The sequence below is a fragment of the Spodoptera frugiperda genome, chromosome 16, assembly GCF_023101765.2.
Source record: "Spodoptera frugiperda isolate SF20-4 chromosome 16, AGI-APGP_CSIRO_Sfru_2.0, whole genome shotgun sequence".
Lineage (NCBI taxonomy): Eukaryota > Metazoa > Arthropoda > Insecta > Lepidoptera > Noctuidae > Spodoptera > Spodoptera frugiperda.
The window spans coordinates 5,556,065-5,576,681 of NC_064227.1; the positions used below are offsets into that span (position 1 = coordinate 5,556,065).

The 20,617-nt window shown below is 35.3% G+C and overlaps 1 protein-coding gene and 1 long non-coding RNA gene across 2 annotated transcripts in view; both read left to right on the forward strand.

The window, feature by feature from the left end:
• LOC118280576 (IQ motif and SEC7 domain-containing protein 1) overlaps positions 1 to 12,918 on the forward strand; it is an 85,474-nt gene extending 72,556 nt beyond the window's left edge. The window contains exons 7-19 of the mRNA XM_050699532.1: positions 3,731 to 3,827; positions 5,401 to 5,551; positions 6,208 to 6,352; positions 6,953 to 7,111; positions 7,689 to 7,906; positions 8,467 to 8,647; positions 9,210 to 9,419; positions 9,920 to 10,057; positions 10,533 to 10,659; positions 11,299 to 11,502; positions 12,025 to 12,103; positions 12,373 to 12,500; positions 12,887 to 12,918. Of these exons, the coding sequence (XP_050555489.1) occupies positions 3,731 to 3,827; positions 5,401 to 5,551; positions 6,208 to 6,352; positions 6,953 to 7,111; positions 7,689 to 7,906; positions 8,467 to 8,647; positions 9,210 to 9,419; positions 9,920 to 10,057; positions 10,533 to 10,659; positions 11,299 to 11,502; positions 12,025 to 12,103; positions 12,373 to 12,500; positions 12,887 to 12,918 (1,869 nt within the window). The remainder of the gene's footprint in view (positions 1 to 3,730; positions 3,828 to 5,400; positions 5,552 to 6,207; positions 6,353 to 6,952; positions 7,112 to 7,688; positions 7,907 to 8,466; positions 8,648 to 9,209; positions 9,420 to 9,919; positions 10,058 to 10,532; positions 10,660 to 11,298; positions 11,503 to 12,024; positions 12,104 to 12,372; positions 12,501 to 12,886) is intronic.
• Positions 12,919 to 13,631: 713 nt separating this feature from the next.
• On the forward strand, positions 13,632 to 18,700 carry LOC126911594 (uncharacterized). The gene is made up of 2 exons (XR_007706129.1): positions 13,632 to 16,818; positions 16,928 to 18,700. It is a non-coding gene; the product is annotated as an uncharacterized LOC126911594 (long non-coding RNA).
• The last annotated feature ends 1,917 nt before the right edge of the window (positions 18,701 to 20,617 follow it).

Here is a 20,617-nt window from a genome sequence, read left to right on the forward strand (position 1 = left end):
ACTTTTAGACCAATGAAAAACTGATAATAAATATCTGATGGGTATAACCTGGGGTCTTCATGGCCCGAGTGAATAGATTCCATCGTAGGTTACCACCAGGCAAGATAGCGGCCAAGAGTCGACCCATCAAATATATAAAAAAATAATAATATACGTTTTGTTCTGGATTCCTATTGGTCATAGAATTTGGGTCTAAGTTATTTATTATTGTATTACCGGGTTGCAGTCAGCAAATGTTTTAATTCGTAACTAGATGCTCTTAGGTTAAATTCTTAAATAAAAAGTGGTGTAATTAAACTGTTATTTAGTGAGGTCATTGTACTTTACACAGTGATTTTACAATCTGCCACGCTCTACATTCATTTTAACCCGAAATACTAAACCAATATCAAATATTAGTCTTTCGACGAAACAAAATATCCTGAAACAAAATTTTAGCAGTTAATCTGCTTAAATTGTGCAAGCTGGTTTATAAAAAAATACCAAGACACTATCTAAAAAGAAAATGGAGATCCTTTTATCACACCGGATAGGATACATCAATGAATACATTCTCAATTAAGAACAAGTAATAAATAAACATTTTTTTATATTTAACAATTTAATGTGGATGGTCATCAAGAATAAGAGTGTACAAATTGCAACGATAACTAGTATACACCAACACATCGACACAACTATCGCTACACAATATCCCTGTGTGGGTATTCCGTAGTAATGTGCATAAAAACGTTTGTTCATTACGCACACATTGGTATATACTATAAATTATTGTGTCGGTATATGTAAGAATTTCGTAAAAGATTTTATGAATAAAAACAAGGGTAGAGATAAAAATAATACTTAACAAACATTTAATAAATCGAACAACGAACGATCGAGCTACACAAATTATACCCATACAAATATATCTAAAGGAATCTTCTCGTCGTATATTTATGTTATTGAATCCATTACAATATTTCGAAACTCTTATTAATTGCACGTTTGGCGTAATGGTTAACGCTTTGAGTCTTCAGACAAAGTGTCGCAGGATCGAACCCAGCAACAACGAGTTCTTTTTGTAGTGTTTACCAAATATTTTTAAACAACATCTAATTCTAAATTTCTAATCATTCGATACTTGAGTATTAAATTTGTAATGTTTGTGGCGACCACGGAACTCTCGGGTCATTTTATTTAGCCCGTTTATAAAGTAACTACCGTCAATTCTTTAAATATTTTCCAAATCACCCAACTTACAAAATAAAATTATATTCTTAGTTGTCAATTTATGAGCATTTCATTTTCATAGTTTATTGCTACATAATTCGTGTGTAAAGCTCAACATGTCTCAACACTTCACAAATTTGAAAAAGGCAGAAGTAATTATTTTGCACGAACAAAAGATAGATCTTTTGTTTTAGATAGATCTTTTCTTTAGTGAAATAGAAAGGCGCTTAACGATATCGGTGAGTAAATAAGATAATTATTATGTTGATATTCTAGGTAATTGATTGAATTAATTATTTTCACTTATTTATTTAAAGTTCTCTATATTTTTAAATATAATAAAATAATGTTATTATTTTATGTTTTATAAATATAATAAAATAATAACATAAAAAAATTAATGAATATTAATATTTGAATAATGAATACTTTTTTATTATTATTGATGAATTTATTATTAAGAATAAATAATTATTTAATTATTGTTTAATAAATTAAAATAGATTATCTATTTTAATTTATATTAATAGGATACTAATAATAATATTTTCTTAAATATCCTTATAATGGATAATTTTTTATTAATCCTGTTGTAATTTAAGGATTTTAGTAGCATTTTATTACTGTGTAAACCTATATATATGTTGATTATAAAATATTGTAAAATTGTGTTTACAACTAAAGCTACTTGTAGTTATATTTTATTCCTATTGATAAGTAACTTTATAGTGTTTCGTGGTATTTTAAATAATATATATTTTTTTTAATAGTGTAAGTCCGTGCAGTTATGGGTGCGCAGATATACGGAGACTGGTGATATTGAAAATTGCCAAGCTGGGCCGAAGCCGAAGGCAAATTCGTCAGCTCGGCACTACGACATCGTAGCCAGGCATAAGGCTGATCCCTTTTTCAACGCGCACTACAGCAACGGCACTCGATGTCTTCACACAAACAATAAGGAGGCACCTGCATTCTGGTTTAAGGTGCAGGAAGCCAGCCAAAAAGATATTATCCACACGATAAAATTTTGCCAGAAATTTTATAAATTTTGATTGGGCTAATAATGTGGTTATATTTACCGATGTAAAGACTTCATTTCATGCTAGCAGCATAAAGTTCAAATTCATTTGTATTGTAATTTTTTTTGGGTCAGCGCTGACTTATATCGATTTCTGAATCAGTTACTGAGCCATCAGCCAAATTATATATTGTCCAAATTAACTACAATGTTTATATTTTTAAAATAATATTAAAATGCAGTCTAGAAAATACGGTGAAGTGATGTTATTGTTATGCGGTTAGAAATTGTCATAATTTCTTTCTATTCAACATGTTGATTCACTTCACTTCTCATTTTTTAATAACTTATGTAACAGCTGTTCAACTTGTTAGAAGCATTATATTTACGCTTATCCTTAACCAACTTACAGTATGATTTGAAATGTTATAATGTTAAAAACTTGTTTGTATTAATCGTAACATATTGCCCACTCAATATTGAATCTTATAGCAACCGCCTTAAAACACATAATGGAGAATTCTAATAACAAAAATTTACTAATTTCAACAAATAACAATATTGGCGTGGAGCGGAAATTTGGAAAAATGTTTTAAATATTTTTTTATAATAATTTTATTTTTTAATCCTTTTTTTAAATTATAATATTAAAAAAATATATAATATTTCTTATTATTTAATAATAAGTAATAAAGAATATTAAAATTTAATTTATTATTATTTAATTAATTATAAACATTATTATATAATAATATATTTTTTTGTAATAATCATTAATTAACAAAAAATTGTTTATGAAAACAATTAATAACATTTTTTATTTGATTTATATCCAATATTTATACTTTATTTCTATAAAAATAAATTATATGTAATAAAAATAGATATCGTTTTATTTACCGACTTAAATGCTTCTTTTATAGTCTGATTTTATTATACAGAAAACAAAAATAAACTTAACAAAGACAAACAACGAAATAAAATACATCTAAAAAATACGTTTTGCTGGTTTCGAACCCACATCGGCGTAGAGGGAGACGATTAGAGTAAGCTCGTTATACCACTCGTCCACGAGCACTACGTCTAGTTTAGTGAAAATGTTGAATCATATCATCAATTGTAAATATTTTTAACCTTACCCATCTATTAAATTATAAAAATACGTATACCGACACAATAATTTGTAGTATATACCAATGTGTGCGTATTGGACAAACGTTTTTATGCACATTACTACGGAATACCCACACAGGGATATTGTGTAGCGATAGTTGTGTCGATGTGTTGGTGTATACTAGTTATCGTTGCAATTTGTACCAAAAATCAGATTGATCTGTCGTCAAGAAGGGGGAGAAATTCCAATTACTAAATTTGACCCAAACAAACAAACAGGTCAAGCTAAACAAAACCGTTTAAAAACACAACCGTTCCTTTTACCTTCACTTAAAATTAAAATTGTACATCCAGAAGTAATAATAATTATCCTCTCCTCTTTTCCAGGTGTGCAGTTGTTCAGTGAGTGGCTCCGTCACCAACATATCTACGTCCTCGTCGCACAATGAATCTCTACACAACCATCAGTTATTAAATAATACAGGTAAATAATGTATTGAATAAATCATGTACTTTATTGTTTGTATGAAGTGTAAAGAAATTTCGACTTTAGTGTATTGAAGATAGAGTTGGTTTTAGATTATGTTTAGGTGATTGTAGTAGATTATAGAGAAGGTTAAAATTTAGGTTTTGTTTAAGTGTTGTTCTGAGTGTGATTGTATGTTTGTAAATGCATGTTATACAACTACAGGAGAAAATCATAGTGTACCTAGAGCAACATAATTTTCTTTTTAGTAACAAATTAACCGAATAGTTGCAGATGTTTTCAACATTCATTTATTATCATTATTTATACAAAAGATAACAGTTATACAGAATTAGGAAATGCAAATACTTATACTATTTTTAGTTACAAGTTTGCGATTTTAGGCATTAGTTTCCGCGAAAATACCCCGACATGGCAAAGTAAACATTATAATAAGGAATTTTATCTTAGGCAGACACTTTCTCGTGATGCTGTGTTTACTCAAGATACATAGAGTCAACATATCAGTCGAGTAGAAGGAAATCTTGGCTATTTTATTGTGTAGCATAAATAATAGGGAATGAGAATTAATAGTGGCTCTTTGGTGAAGTTTTCTGATACTCTTAAAGTGAAAGCAACAGACCCTGTGACGTCACCATGTGTGTTTATGAGTTTGATTTCTGGATTGGACAAAATATTCATACCATATTACTTCATGCTCTTCATCCGAAATGATTCTTATTTTATAAAAACGTTGCCTCTTAATAGGATTGTTTTCTGTGTCGTGGGTGCATTTACAAACATACAATTTCACATACATATGACACCCAGACCCGGAATAACAATCGGTAGATCATACAAAGAGTTGCTCCGTGCGGGCATCGACAGAAATCTTCTGTCTCGTTATTAATAATGTGTAGGTAATAAATATAGTACTAAAATACACTAGTCTATAATGTACACAAAACATGTATTAAATCGAAAAACCCAAACAAATGTATCTTTCTTACCTTTTGACTTCAATACTTATGAAATCACTTGACAAACGAGTTTGTCTATTTACAAATTAATAAATCACCATTTTACAAACAAGGTGATCTATAACGAATTAAAAAAGTATTTATTTATTACGTCGTTTGTAAATTAGGACCAAAATGAATAAATAAACGATTCTTCTGGTAAAATCTGGTGCAATGGTTGTTTTTAAGAGTAAAGTGATCAGCAATGATAAGCAAGGCACCCGCAACACCAGAAGCGTTAGAAAAGCGTTGTTGGTCTTTAGGGGATTTTGAAATAGGGTTGAGGATCCGATAATCTTACTCACATGGCGAAACGCACCGCCAAAAATTATTTTTTAAAGTATTTTTTTTAACGTTCCCCCACACTATAATTTCCTCCTGTGGCGTTGGTGGGTTTACAAACATACAAGTTCACATAGACATCACACCCACACCCGAAACAACTTTTTGTTGACATTAAATTTGTTGATCACACAAAGATTTTGCTCCGTACGGGGAAATCATGCCCAGCCACCGCGCCAACCGTACAGTCGTATTGAATTACCAATTAATAAATTGTCTTTCCATTCCAGGCCCAATATACGGCAACCTGCTATCATCAGGCGGCAAGCCGCTCTCGTCGCCAACAGCTCGTCAGCAACAACAGCTAGCCGCCATCCAAGCTGCCAACGCCAGGAGACTCCCGCCCGAAGTACCGAAGCGGACTAGCAGTATTACACTCAAGTATGAATTCTATTATCACGTGCATTTAAGTCTAAATTAGAGTGACCGGCTACTGTGCAGTGTGCAGCATGCCTGTTGCATGTTAATTTCCGCGCCGGCCAAAAAGTGATAATGGCATTTTCTGAGTAAAATTACCATTATTAGCCAGGAGTCAGGAAGTTCGGCAGTGTTTCACCCCCGTGCCTCGGAAAGAACTTAAAGCCGTTGGTCCTGCGACTGACCTCTCTCCGGTCGTGTCGGTCTGCCGTCCCATCTGGTTCAGAGAGTGAGGGAACAGAGAGTGCACCTGTGTCGTACCCTAGGTTTCAAAATGGCCTTTTTTATCGAAAGGGCAGTTATCATATTCGTTTTGTTTGATCTGTTCAAGATTTCCTCACACTATTATAAGATCTCTTGGAATAATTTTTAAGGCCAATTTTGTCACGATAATATGTAGGAAATAAATACGAAGGCTAAAATGACGTAAAATTCTGATTACATCATCAACCAATACAGAATGCATGTCAGTAACTCGGGAACAAATATTTTAACATCTCAACGAGCATTAATTGTCTTTTTACCATTTATTTAATGTTTAAATAAATAAAAACAAACTTAAATTAATCTTAAATACCCAAGAAATAAAGTTAATAATCAAACGACAATATTACTTTCAGTGCGGAGAGCCCAGTCTCGCTCCGTCGAGCTGAATGCGGGGCAGTGGTCCGCGGTGGCTCCATGTCCTCAGTGCAATCCTCTTCATCATCATCCTCGCAGGAACACCGCCACCACTACCACCAGCCGTACCAACCTAGAGCTCCGGTAAGTAATAACTATAATACTAAAGTTGTTTTGTAAACCCTTAGTATGAGTTTGCTTTACGTTAAACAAAAATAATCCGAGAGCGCGTTCGGCGCTCTGATTGGCCGGCGCGAATGAACCAACCAATCAGATTGTGGAACGTACTCTCGATTTCTTTTCGTTTAACGTAAAACAAACTCGTACTAAGCCCTCAGCAGATAAATATTATTTTAAACTTTTGAGCGTCACGGTTGCCTATGAATGACAATGCCGACATGAAAACGTTATTATGAGTATGTTTTGCGTCTCTATAGCCGACCGTAGCGCTCAAAAGGAAGAAAATAATAAAAAAGTTAATTTTGTAGAGAAAACGGATTCTGTTCCAAAAGAAAAATGATAGAAATGAATGTAATATACTAACTGCATTAAACATTTTCTTTGAATGCAACATAGCAGGTTGAAATCGTAAGCAAATTTTTGGCATACCTTTTTTGTGTGATTTGTGACTTTATAACTATTATTATTACTGTTGATATGTGATTTGTATCTTTTTAACTATTATTATTACTGTGAATGGCGTACAAGTGAACCTAGTCCTGAATGTGGCATGTGCCCCCGTAGGAGCCCGTGCAGGCGGCGTACGGCGGTCGCGCGCCGGGGTACGAGGAGCGGTTCTCCGTGTGGAAGCGTCAGGACGCGCCGCCGTACTACGAGGCGCCCGCCGCCGCCTGCTGCCGGCCCGCGCACGACCACCTGCCGCACAACCACCAGCCGCTCAAGGTCCATGCACGACCACCTTCTAACCTTCTACACATACCACCATTCTTTCCAATATATCATCTTTCTATCACTTTATCCTGATCCGGAGCTGCGTACTACCTAGTAGCGGGTTTAGCGGGGCTCCGGCTAAAAAAGCAGGAGTGGGGGTGAAATTAAGAATGGGATGCTCCCTCTCGCCTCGCCCAATGCGATAGAAGCCGTTGGATGATTTTCCCCACTTAAAATAAAACAAAATATCACTTTATTATACTGCCCAAAAAGCACTTCTTGCAAGTTTACTTGTCTTGTCTTCCAAATTTTCTGAATGTTTTCTATTGTCTTTTATTCATAAAATTGTATCTAAGGATGTTACCATTTCTTAGTGTTACAGATAAAATTGCTATGTTAATGTTACCAAATCCGAATCTGTAACCAACGTCTAACTTCTTTTCTACCATTCTGACACACATTTTCTGTAATATTTGCCCATATTTTTATGCAAACCTATTTCTATTTCTATTCTCTACTTTGAGAATATACTTTATACTTACCACTTTCACATCCAAAACAATATCTTTACCTAAACTCTCATCAACAGGTCTCAGAAACGGTTCGCAAGCGGCAATACCGCGTCGGTCTGAACCTGTTCAACAAGAAGCCAGAGCGAGGCATTGCCTACCTGATCTCCCGTGGGTTCCTTGAGAACTCCCCTCGAGGAGTCGCCAGGTTCCTCATCACGAGGAAGGGGCTCAGCAAGCAAATGATTGGAGAGTACCTTGGGAATCTGCAGAATCCATTCAATATGGCTGTGCTTGAGTGAGTGTTGTTTTGTATCTAAGTTTGACTTTAAATTAATTTAGTAAATGATATTTGGTAGTGTAAATAATCTCAGAATGTAATTAGTTATTATGCTGTTGAAATGCATTTTATGATTCGTCAGCAAATTGACTGATGTTTGCATGGTTGGTACGGAGTCTTAAGGTAAGCGTCCATAGGCCCGCATCGTACGCATCCCACGTATCGTACGCATTCCGTATGACATCATCAGTACGCATCGCATGTAGGCATTGCTGATGATGCGGTGCGTACGATGCGGATCAGTGGACGCAGTTGAATGAGTTCTTATTCAAGATAAATTAAAATCCGTTGCGTACGATGTGTTTACCGACCGTCTTCTGCATCATGAAAGTTTGACTACTCTTTGTGTGATTCATAAATAGTTGTTATGAATGTGATAATATATTTATATTACGAACAACACACAAGAACATCATAGGACCAACGTTTTTGTTGATTAACAAAAATTTATTAAATAAATAAATATCTCTAACACAATGTCAAATTGCATTTATTTAATCTTCCTTTCCATATTACAGGTGCTTCGTGAACGAGTTAGACCTGTCAGGTATGGCAGTGGACGTGGCACTGCGTCGCTACCAGGCCCACTTCCGCCTGCCTGGCGAGGCACAGAAGATCGAGCGGCTGGTGGAAGCCTTCGCCAGGCGGTACTGCGTCTGTAATCCTGACTTCGTGCAGAGATTGAGGACTCAGGATACGGTGAGTGGGAAGTTATTTAATCTTTATGAACATAGGGTACATGTATATTGTATATAGGGTTACTTTAAAACAGTAAAACCCTCACAGTATGTGGTTACTAACATCATAACCAAGGTTGTACAACCTTTAAAAATTCATTGGATTTTTTATGAAAAAATAAAAATCATACAAAATAAAACATAATATCTGAATAATAAATAACAGATGTATACAAGTAGCGCATACCTTTCCTACTTTTCTGATTTTGTCTGGAAATAGCAACACCTTTGTACTTGATTATTGTGTATATTTTTTTCTATAATGTAGTTAAATACCAACAGTCAAAAATAAAAGAAGATTTCTTTTATCATAAACATACATTTCAATACAAAATCAATTCATGAAAAAAAACTCACGCCCTTTAATCCACTAACCAAACTTAAATAGCAACAGTCAGAAAAAAAACCTTTATCGCAAACATACATTTCAATACAAAACCCTATACTATCATCAAAATCAATGCATGAAAAAAAAACTCACACACTTTAATCCACAATTTAATAACTACATTATTCCTTTACAGATATTCGTCCTAGCATTCGCCATAATAATGTTGAACACGGACTTGCACACACCGAACTTGAAGCCCGAGGCTCGGATGTCGCTGGACGACTTCGTACGCAACCTGCGCGGCATCGACGACTGTGGCGACATAGACCGGGACATGCTGGCGGGTATATACGACCGGGTCAAGTCCAGCGAGTTCAGACCCGGCAGTGATCATGTTACGCAGGTGATTGTGGACTCTATTTGTATTGTACTACAGTTCATTTTGTATTGATGGTCTTCTATTTTGTCCTAAAAAGAAGTTAAAAGAGTAAGTGGGCTCAATTTTTTGTATTGATACAAGACCATGAATGCATCTCAATTATTTTTTGTATCTGTATAATCACCGAGATCGGTGAATGAGCATTATAGAGAGAAAACATCTTAAAATTATAGGTGAATGGGAATAGTCTTGCGTTACACATCAGTACGTTTAGTACGAGTTTGCTTTATGTTGAACGAAAACGAAACGAGAGCGCGTTCGGCTCTCTGATTGGCTGGCGCGAATGAACCAACCAATCAAAGCGCCGAACGTGCTCTCGTTTCGATATCATTAAACGTAAAATAAACTTCTACTAAGGGTACTGTAAAATTAGACCGAGAGATGAGAAATGAGACTGACATATAAGTATATGACAATTTGTTCGTAATTATTATGAATCTGACCAATTTCTTCCTCACGTGTAGGTAATGAAAGTCCAAGCAACAATAGTGGGCAAGAAGCCCCACCTGGCCCTGCCGCACCGCCGCCTCGTCTGCTACTGCCGGCTCTACGAGATACCAGACATACACAAGAAGGAACGGCCTGGCGTCCATCAGAGAGAGGTAATAATATTACTTTTTCAATATATTCCAGTGCTGCAAGAAGTTACACAATATTCCAACAGATGGAGTTATACAAAATTTGCATCGCGCTAATAAAGTACGCATGTGTGAGTCAAATGAAGTTAAATAACTACTGAATCATTAATACAATCCCCGATCGGGCAAGGCAATACTGGGCTTTTTTGTATTTTTTTGAAAATTTTTCAGTAGTAGCACAACAGCAATGGCAATAGGGTCTTATAACATAACACAAATGGTGAAAAGTGGGTGTACATTGTGTAGCGGCGTAACGTGCTGTAATGTGCACCTCTGCCTACCCCTTCGGGATAAAAGGCGTGGTGTTGCAGCTTTTTAAACTTTGGAATCGTCAATAACAATATCAAATAATTATGTTCTCTTACTTCTACCAAAGCGCAAACAAAAATCAACCTTATCGTCCTAAAAATAAGCGCTAATCTCCACTTCTCCCTTCCAGGTGTTCCTGTTCAACGATCTGCTGGTGATTACGAAGATCTTCAGCAAGAAGAAGTCGTCAGTGACGTACACGTTCCGCCAGTCCTTCCCGCTCTGTGGCATGCTCGTCAACCTGTTCTCTGTGCCACGTGAGTTTATACTTTATATTTAGGCAATAAGGTTGGAAATCTATTGGAGAAGTGTGAATATCTCAGTGCCGTTTTGTTGGAAGATAAATGCCCAAAAAACCTAGTTTGGCTAGCTGACTTATTGGCTGGCTTGTTTTTTTTTAACTGGTTTGGAGTCAGCTTGATATCAACCAAATTAACTATCAGTACCTTGCATAAAATCCACTTCCATCTACACCCCTACACTCGAAAAGCAGGAGCAGAAACGGTGTGGTTTTTAGTCAGAAAGAGTCTGACGCCCGAATACTGAAATGCTACTCAATTTTAAGTTGTGCTTAAATATCGTGTTATCTCTGACATTTTATAAAGAATTGATAGTGACAGAAATAGACTTTGTAGAGGAATCTACCCAGCCATTTCAACAATAACATAAACAAATTTGACTGCACGGTTGGCGCGGTGGCTGGGCAACTGGCGCCGTGCAACGTGTCGCGGGTTCGATTCCCGCACGGAACAACTCTTTGTGTGATCCACAAGTTGTTGTTTCGGGTCTGCGTGTCATGTGTATGTGAACTTGTATGTTTGTAATCGCACCCACGACACAGGAGAAAATCCTAATGTGGGGCTTTTTTTTTAAATAAAAAAAAAACAATTTTCCAGACTACCCGTTCGGCATCCGCCTGTCCCGCCGCGTGGACAGCCGTCGCCTGGCCACGTTCAACGCCCGCAACGAACACGACCGCTGCAAGTTCGCCGAGGACCTGCGCGAGAGCATCGCCGAGATGGACGAGATGGAGGCCATGAGGATCGAGGGAGAACTCAACAGGGGGAAGGGGAGATCTGCTGGGAACTCTGCTAGGAATGGTTAGTATATAAATAAATAAATTGTTTATTATTACTCCCTTTGTACAAAAATTTTACAGTAATTTGCTTATTTCTAAATAAAATGCTAAGGTGTAAATTGCCTGAACTAGGTAAAACCTGTGTTCAGGCAATTTACACATTAGCAAGTATCACTACATAGTATAAAACAAAGTCGGCTATTTCTGCCTCTATGTCCCTATGTATGCTTAAATCTTTAAAACTACGCAACAGCATTTTGAAGCGTTTTTTAGGGTTTCGTAGCCAAATGGCAAAAACGAAACCCTTATAGATTCGTCATGTATGTCTGTTTAATAGATAGAGTGATTCAAGAGAAAGGTTATATGTGTAATACATGCACAATATATCACCTTTCCACCCATGCGAAGCTGGGGCGGGTCGCTAGTTTTATATAAATTAATGCTATAGATTTTGGAATCACTCCTAATCTGCAGCAATACGATTGTTAAAAGACAAACAAAATAGTACATTGTGTTGTTAAAAAAATGTACTTATTATCAACAGTGATGGAGAACAGAGACAGTGGAGTGGCTGATGTAGAAATTGATCATCAACAGTGCATGGATCATGTTCACATGCATGGGTAAGTTAAATTTTTATATGTATAGTTAATATAATATTGATTTGTCACTTGTTGTCAGATTAATGGGTTAAGAAAATGTAGAAAACTAAATGTTTTCAATTCATTTCTTCGTAAAAATAACCCTCTTGTGCCTCTACGAGGATTGGAGCTACTTCCCTCTACGTTTTAGAAACTTCTTAATTTTAGTAAAGAAACACGTCTTTATTTTATGTGAAAATTTGCTATAAAATTACAAGACACATAATAATGTAACAATCCCAATGTTCCAGCGTGGTGGTCCCCCCTCCCCCGTCGTGCCCGGCCCCCGCGGCTCCCCTCCGCGCCCAGAACCCGCCCCCCACCACCATCATCAAGCGGAACGTGCTCAGCAACTCACTCGTTGATATTAATGATCCGGGTAAGTTATTTATTTTGTTATACTTATAAATTAATTAGTTTTAGTATGAAAGAAAGTTTTGTCAATACAATCATGTATCTTTATACAATCATGACTATAACGCTTATGGCTGGGCAACTGGCTGCCGTTAACATGTAGCAGGTTCGATTCCTGCAAGGAACAATTGTCATGTGTGATCCCCAAATTGTTGTTTCGGGATGTCATGTGCATGTGAAATTGTATGTTTGTAAACGTACCCACGACACAAGAGAAAATCCTTGTGTGGGGGCAACGTTTAAAAAACGCGCCATTTTTTTAAATGTGTAGGATATTTGTAGTAAAAAAGGACCGAATAAGGCTCACCATCACCCATAAACAGTGTCATTTTCAAATTTGAGCGTCTCCAGCGACAACGGCTTTGTGGCTTAACCTGGACTAGCGGGATGTCGGTCTCCTTCAAACTAGGGGTGCAGTCACGCGCACTGCTTGCTACGTCACGCTAGCCATCCCAATGAACAGCGATCTCCAGGTTGAGTAAAAATACTCTTTTTGTTCTAAATGACTAACATAATAATAATTATCATCATAACCCATCCCCGATTTGACCTGATTGGCAGCCGAGTAATCTTCCAGCGTTGTCCGCGGCTCCGTGGGGTCCCTGGACAGTAAAAATACTCGGTTAATATAGTAACAAGGGTCCATTGACGTAATAACTGCATGCTACTTCACCTAGGCATCCTAATGAACAACGATCTCCGGCGTTATTTCCGAACCGATGCGACCATTAAACCTGTAAAGAAGAGATTGATATTGTACTCCTGTAATAAGAGCTTCAAGTAAAGCAGCGTATTGGTTTTGCGAATGTACACGGGCGTCTTTGATCGCTTAACATCAAATAAATCCGGTCGAATTCGTTAAATTTGTATCAAGACAAACAACTGTTAAAAAATCAAATACGTATTATGCAAAATTGAAGTCATCAATAAGATTGTATCAAATAAAGTGTATTATCTGCTTGCCATCTTCTGGTCAATGAACCACTTGACATCTATAAATAAATTGGATAATAATACGTAATCAACTACTTAGTTAATAACAAGATATATATAGCTGGTGACAAATAGTTCTAAAGATTTTTCTTCTCATTTTCCAGGTCGTTTGTTCGGAGGCATCAGCGGCATCAGCGGTATATTCCCAGGACGTATACGTAAATTAAGCGCATCCGGAATTCCGGACAACAAGCACGGACAAGTCGGCAAGAGCACCGAAGTCTAAACATCACAACGCAACGGTATACATCGTTATATTTTGAATTTGGAACTCCCAACGAATTCTCGATCCTGATTGGTCGAATTCAGCCGATCGTTCACGAACGCATTCGGGAACCTTCGTTTTTTTTCTTTGAGTAAAAAGATTTGCTCGAAACGGTGATTGTCGTATTAAATGTAATAGTTTCATTATTTAAATGGTCGGGTACCTCATTTTCTAAGTGCCATTCTTTTATTTCAACGCACTCGATTGTAATCTTCAAGCTGATTTGATTTTTAAGGTGATTTATATTATAATGATATTCACAAATGATATTATGCACGTAGAAGGGTTATTTTCCCTTGTTAAGTCGTAATTATAGGTCGTCTTCGGAAACTATGACGTTATACTAGATTCCTTGAAGACCATTGAAAGCGTAAAGTCCTTTGTGAATATTTTAAATTCGCATCGATACCTCGATACGGTATACGGATACAATTTTTACTCTAGTAAAAATATCTATCAATGACTACATTTCGCCCTCACTTCGGTCACGTGTAGCCTTTACGCTACACTTGACATTTTACTACAAGTCATACAATTGACTTCCTTCTAGCTTCCTTGTAGCTATGACGGTCATTGGCTAAATGTTGCATTGCAGCTACATGTGACTTTAGCTGCGTCAGATTTAGGCTACACTTGACACTTTTTGTAACTGCGGTTCTAACCAGGGTAGGTCACTGTTGATAGGCATTTGGGGTGGTTTTGGATAATTTGTATTTTAATATACAAACGTGCCAATTTGAATATGGTACTTGAATTTATTAATATAACAATGATACAGACAGACTATGATACGTACACGAAATGACGTGAAAACTTACTATGACTATGAAGAAATACTTTAATAAAATGGCTACTCATATTTGTTTCTCGTAGCCCAAATATACAGTAAAATGTAGTATATTTTTCTTCAATAAAAAAGTAGCTATTCAATGAAATATATGACGTTTATTTTCATAGCGACGTTAGTAGCTGAAAAAAAAAAAATCTTGGACGTAGAAAAAATAAAAAGAATAAGCCTCATTTTTAATTAAAGAGGTAATTATAACGAAAATGTATAGGTAAATGGCGTTTCGTATGAATCGAAGATACTCGTAATATTGGGTCCACGTATTTGAAGGTATATAATTCTTAGATGTTGGCGTGAATCACTCACTATTCCTGTAGGAAAAAGCTACAAATAAACATTCCTAAATAATACTTAACTTACTTAAACTCTTTTCTCTGAAGCGACAGACGCAATAATAAAACAATAATATCGAAATATTAATTAAATGGCAACACAACAAAACATTTTCTAGTCTGGTAACACTAACGTTCTATATAATCCAATCAAAAACTTTGGTTTACTTTATTGATAGTTGTAAAATACTACAAATGACTCTCTATGTAGTCATTTGTATCCCAGGAATAGTGTAGTGGTTCCAAATCTAGCTAGAGTTAAATGTGGAATTACTGGACGGTACCGAATGAAAAATAACCGCCGATTACTCAAACACAGCTTAAATTGAAGCTATAAACAGTCTTCATTAAGTAAACTGTAGTCTCAGTATTCGGCGGTAAATAAAATTTAAATTAAATATTACATTGCGTCAAATCAATATTCACTTATTAGATTCTCACATTTAAAAAATAATTTCCATTGCATGTTACCAACCGAAAAGTATTATAAAGATTACTTTTAAATAATAATTAAAAAAAAGAAAATTTTATCTTTAGAAAGTTCATGATATTTTCCGTAGAATAATTGTACATACGTTTGGAATAGCGAATGCAATAGAGTTTCTGGAGTACACAAAATTATTTCAGCACAGAGAAATACATAGACATCACAGTTTAAATAAAATATTTATTATAATAAAAATAAAAAATACGAATTTATTCACTATTGTTGATGAATTTTATTAGATTAGGCGATTTGAGGAATTTTAATATAGGATAGTAACCTTTTGATTCCTGAAGTAGTTAGAGACCTGTCGTCACCATTATGATGTCCAAAACGACCTGCGAAGATGAGGGGCTTTTGAACCCAAACAAAAATAAAAAAAACAATACATCCACCGGGAACTTGACTCAACTGCATACATGTTTTACATATTTACATAGAAGAAAAAATCTGTAATTTGGAAGCCCAATCCCTTTCCCCCTCCCCCTCCGCCATCAAAGGCCGACAATGCACTTCTTACTCCCTTTAAGTGCTATGAGTGTCCATGGGCAGCGCTGATTGCTTCCAATTAAGTGATCTGTCTGCTGGTTTACTTTTAAATAACTATATCATGAAAATTGCTGAGACTATTATTCTTTGATGCAGTACTCTTAGTACGAGTTTGTTTTACGTTTATTGAAATCGAAACGAGAGCGCGCGCTCTGATTGGCCGGTTAGAATGAACCAACCAATAGGATCGCCAAACGCGCTCTCGTGTCGATCTCGTTAAACGTAAAACCAACTCGTATTGAGCCCTCAGTTCAGTTCAGTCAGTTGGTATTAAGTCCCTCATCTATACAGGTACTAAGAAGTCTATAAAGAGAATTATAATACTTAATATTAATAAATAAAATATCTTCCAAAAATATGTACGATTTTCTGTATTCGACTACACTGAAGGCTGCTTTTGATTTTTCATTTTATTATTGTATATTTAAACTTATCGTTACCGATTCGTAATTTTCTTGGATTTTACCGTAAATTGTAATATGTAACTAGGTAGTAAGCGTGTATTGGTGGGCCGGCCGATTGAATTGCGTATGCGCATGTTTCCATTTTCCTTCTAAAAGACGGACGTTAGACAAAATACAGTTAGATTTTTGTCAAAATTGTCTTTTTATTGGCTCTGAAATACTGTTATAGTATATTAAATCTTAAAAAATGGTATTTTAATATGTCATAAGACTCATTCATAGAATTTTCGTCCGTCTTATAAACTAGCTGAGTAAACCTGGAATTAAAAACCATGCAAAATGACATTAAACCTTAACTCAAGGTGGTAGAAACCAAGATACAATGACACAGTGCAAGAAAGAGATAGAGGTATAATCAAATGTTTCTATCTCTTTTTTGCATTGAAAACCTTAACTCAAGGTGATAGAAACCAAGATACAATGACGCATTATGACCACAGTGCAAGAAAGAGATAGAGGTATAATCAAATAGTTCTATCTCTTTTTTGCACTGAACAAAATGTAGGGTTCTAAATGTTAGGTTTTTAGACAAAATCCAGGTTTATTCAGTTTAGGTATTTCCTAGGCCGGCCAGGTTAAAAAATGTTGACTAATCTAAAGTAGCTAAACTGTTGACTTTGTACCGGTTTATAGGCTTGTTGTTTCTACAATTTGATACGAGGGTAGATAGAGAAATATAAAAACGACTTGTTATAGGCGAGGGCTATGGGATAACGGATCTTCTTCCATTGAATTAAAGATCAATTTTGCATGACGCAGTATTTTTCTTAATGAAAGAAAAAATTGTCATGTGATTTGACTTAGAAAATGTCCAATTATGGTTAAAATTAATATTTAATGTCGTCAGAATATAGTAATTGATATATGAGAATTATAATCGACATTGATATTGATTTTAATGCATTATTTAATTCTTATATAATCCAGAAATAATCTGTCCAATTTGATGATGAATCTCTAAATTTTGTGTTTGTCTATTTTTTGTATACTTAGTATAGTCGTACACATAACAATAAGAAAGAAAATTTTAAGTTCTTCAAAATTATAAAAAAAAACTTTTTTGTTTTTAATTTTTCGCCTTCTCTATTTTTTTTTAATATTATTTGTGTGTACGGCTATAATTTAAACGTGTTCTAAGCATCTTTCCTAGTTCTTAAAAAAATAAAATGTAATGCATGACAAATTGAAAGGAATTGATGTAAAACGTTACTTCGTTGGATTTTGATCCTAATGTGTATTGTATTAACGATCTTTTTGAATTAAATATATAATTATCCCATAAAGTTTCGTCAAGAGACTCGAATGTAATGTTTGTAAGCGTATTTCAAGCGAAATGCGTCTTTATTTTGATAGGGTTATGGTATGGTTTTGTGGTGACGTGGTGTATTTCTGACATTTTCTTATTTTTAATTATTAATATTTATTAACATTTGCTTTCAAATATAAATATGCCATATAACAGAAATCTATACTTATCTACTTCCATACATGAAACTGATTTATTTAATTTGCTGTGCAAGTTTGAACCTTATAACCTTACAGCACTCGTGCGCAATTACCATAGCGCTTCTATGTATAACTTTACAGTCATGTAACATCAAAGAAATACACCATAGTTTGCATGTGAAAAAAAATCGAATAGCTTTTGTAGATTCGCTTGGCGCCAAAGATTTTATAAATCCTTGTGTTCAATCTCACTGAACGTTTAAAGGGAAAACAATTGTTTTCTTAATTACGATAATTTTTCGAGTTTTAAGCCTCAATATAAATATATCTTAGCGGGCTGTATGTATAGTTTTATTCATAATTTATACGATTTATTTCTCTGTATAAAAATAATTATTATTACTTACCTATTCGACCGTTACTTTTCAAATATTTGCTATGATTAATATCTTAAACATCACGTCTTATTACTGAATAAAACTATACGAAAGATTTCTAAAGTTGTAATAGATTTAAGCGGTTTTCAGTTTTTGTATAAATAAATAAACTTACTAACTTATTTCTCTGTATGTATATTGAAGAGTTTTTCTAATATATATTGTTTAGTTAAAAGTTGTTAAAAAAAACCTTAGAATGTAAGCTATAACGCGATTGCGTCTACATGTTGTATGATAAAAAAGTTGTTGAACGTTGCTACAACTAAGTCACATAATAATAGTTTTATTTAAAACATAAAACGATGAAAATGTATTTATTTATTAAATATGAATTAACATTCATGAGTATTTTGGTGTTTTATTTTTGTTTTATCCCTTGTTTTGTTCAAAATAGGTATGATGACGGGGTATGAAAATTATAAATCTATTTAGTCCGTCAGTTAGGTAGTGGAAAAATATTAGACGCATATTTTTTTATTTTGTCGTATAAGATAACAATACTTAGATTAAACGAATCAAAGTTTAGGAGTGGGAGCAAATACGTAATTTCTACGTGTATAATATGATGATGGGTAATTGTTGCCGTAAGTATTTGTTGTACATGGCAGTTAACTGAAAAGAACGGCTGAAATTAATAGTCATACTTCATTGGCCACAGAAAGCTCAACGAAGAGACGAGCGGACGGAGGATAGGGGATAGGGTCTTTGCCATGCAGTGGGACGATCATGGCTGAAAATAAAATAATAATAATAACTTCATTGGCTGTGAACAATGTCAGAAAAAGAAATTGAATCCATAACTAGTGGGGAACCACACACGTGTCGCGGGTTCAATTCCTGCGCGGCACTTAAAACTCTTGGTAAGAAAATTGTTGCTGCAAATCTGGTAGTGAATCATAGAATCTTGACGATGGTACTGTGAGTGGGGAACCACACACGTGACGCGGGTTCGATTCCAGCACGGTATAACTCTTAGTAAGAAAATTGTTGCTGTGGATTTGGTAGTGAATCATAGAATCTTGACGATGGTATTGTGAGTGGGGAACTGGGGAACGTGTCACGGGTTCGATTCCTGGACGGAATAATTCTTGGTCAGATCTACAAATTGTTGCTTCGGGTCTGGGTGTAATATGTATATTTGTAAATGCACCCAATGACTTCTCTTACATTGGGCGAGGCGAGAGGGAGTATCAGACGCAGTGTTCCGACGCTTCCGCGGACAAGTGCCACACGACCGTACAAATAAAGTGCCCTAGGAAGTAATACTAACATAGTTATAAGTTTATATACTAACATAATCTGTATTATAATAATATGTATGTTAGTCCTTAAGGTATTTATCTATGGGCCAAAGTAGCCTGATAATAAAGATTAATTAAATTAAATTAAATTAAATCAGACTCTTACTGACTAAAAACCACCCTGTTCCTACACCTGCTTTTCGAGCCGGAGTCCTGGCAACCCGCTAGACACTACCCAACTCCGAGTCGGCATCAGCCCTACTGGGCCCCATCTGTAGATGCAGCCACGATACAATAACAAAGAAGTAGTATAAAAAATGAAATAACAATAACAAAATCTAATAATTTAGTATTTCAAAAATTCGAATTACGAGTCAGTTTATACGTGACTTAAGATATACACAACCGTCGATAACTCATAATAAAATTTTTCAAAAACATATTATTTCACATATGTCGATCAAAAATCAATGTCCCCTATTTTTACCGCTACGGTATGTGTAAGTTTGTGAAAGCCACATTGGATCTGACAGCGACACAGCTGCACTTGTGGGTGTTCGCCGCCCTAAGCCGTGCTTAGCTCCGGAACGAACCTACGACCCGCGGTATATGTATGTCGGTAACAGTAAACGTCATGACTTTTCTAGGCAGGTGGATGGAAAGCTGTGGAGTGGATGTTACATCAAAATTTTTTTTGGTTTTCAAAGTACGGAAATATCTGGGATAAAGTTTTTGATAGTAAATGTGAAAGTGTTTCAGAGAAATCCGAAAAAAATGTTATTGGATGGAATTAATTTGGAAATTAATTAAAAATACTTAGACATACATGTATACGTACATTCATAACCTCCCGCCTGTCTACCATGGGGGTAGGCAGAGACAATGGAACGCCAATTACTACGAATTTTACATACCTCTTTCGGTTTATCAACGGTTAATGTACCTATATTAATGAACTTATTTTAAGACCCCAACGATGTGCAAAGCAACACCCATCATAATTAAAAATTCACGAAGTGCAAGT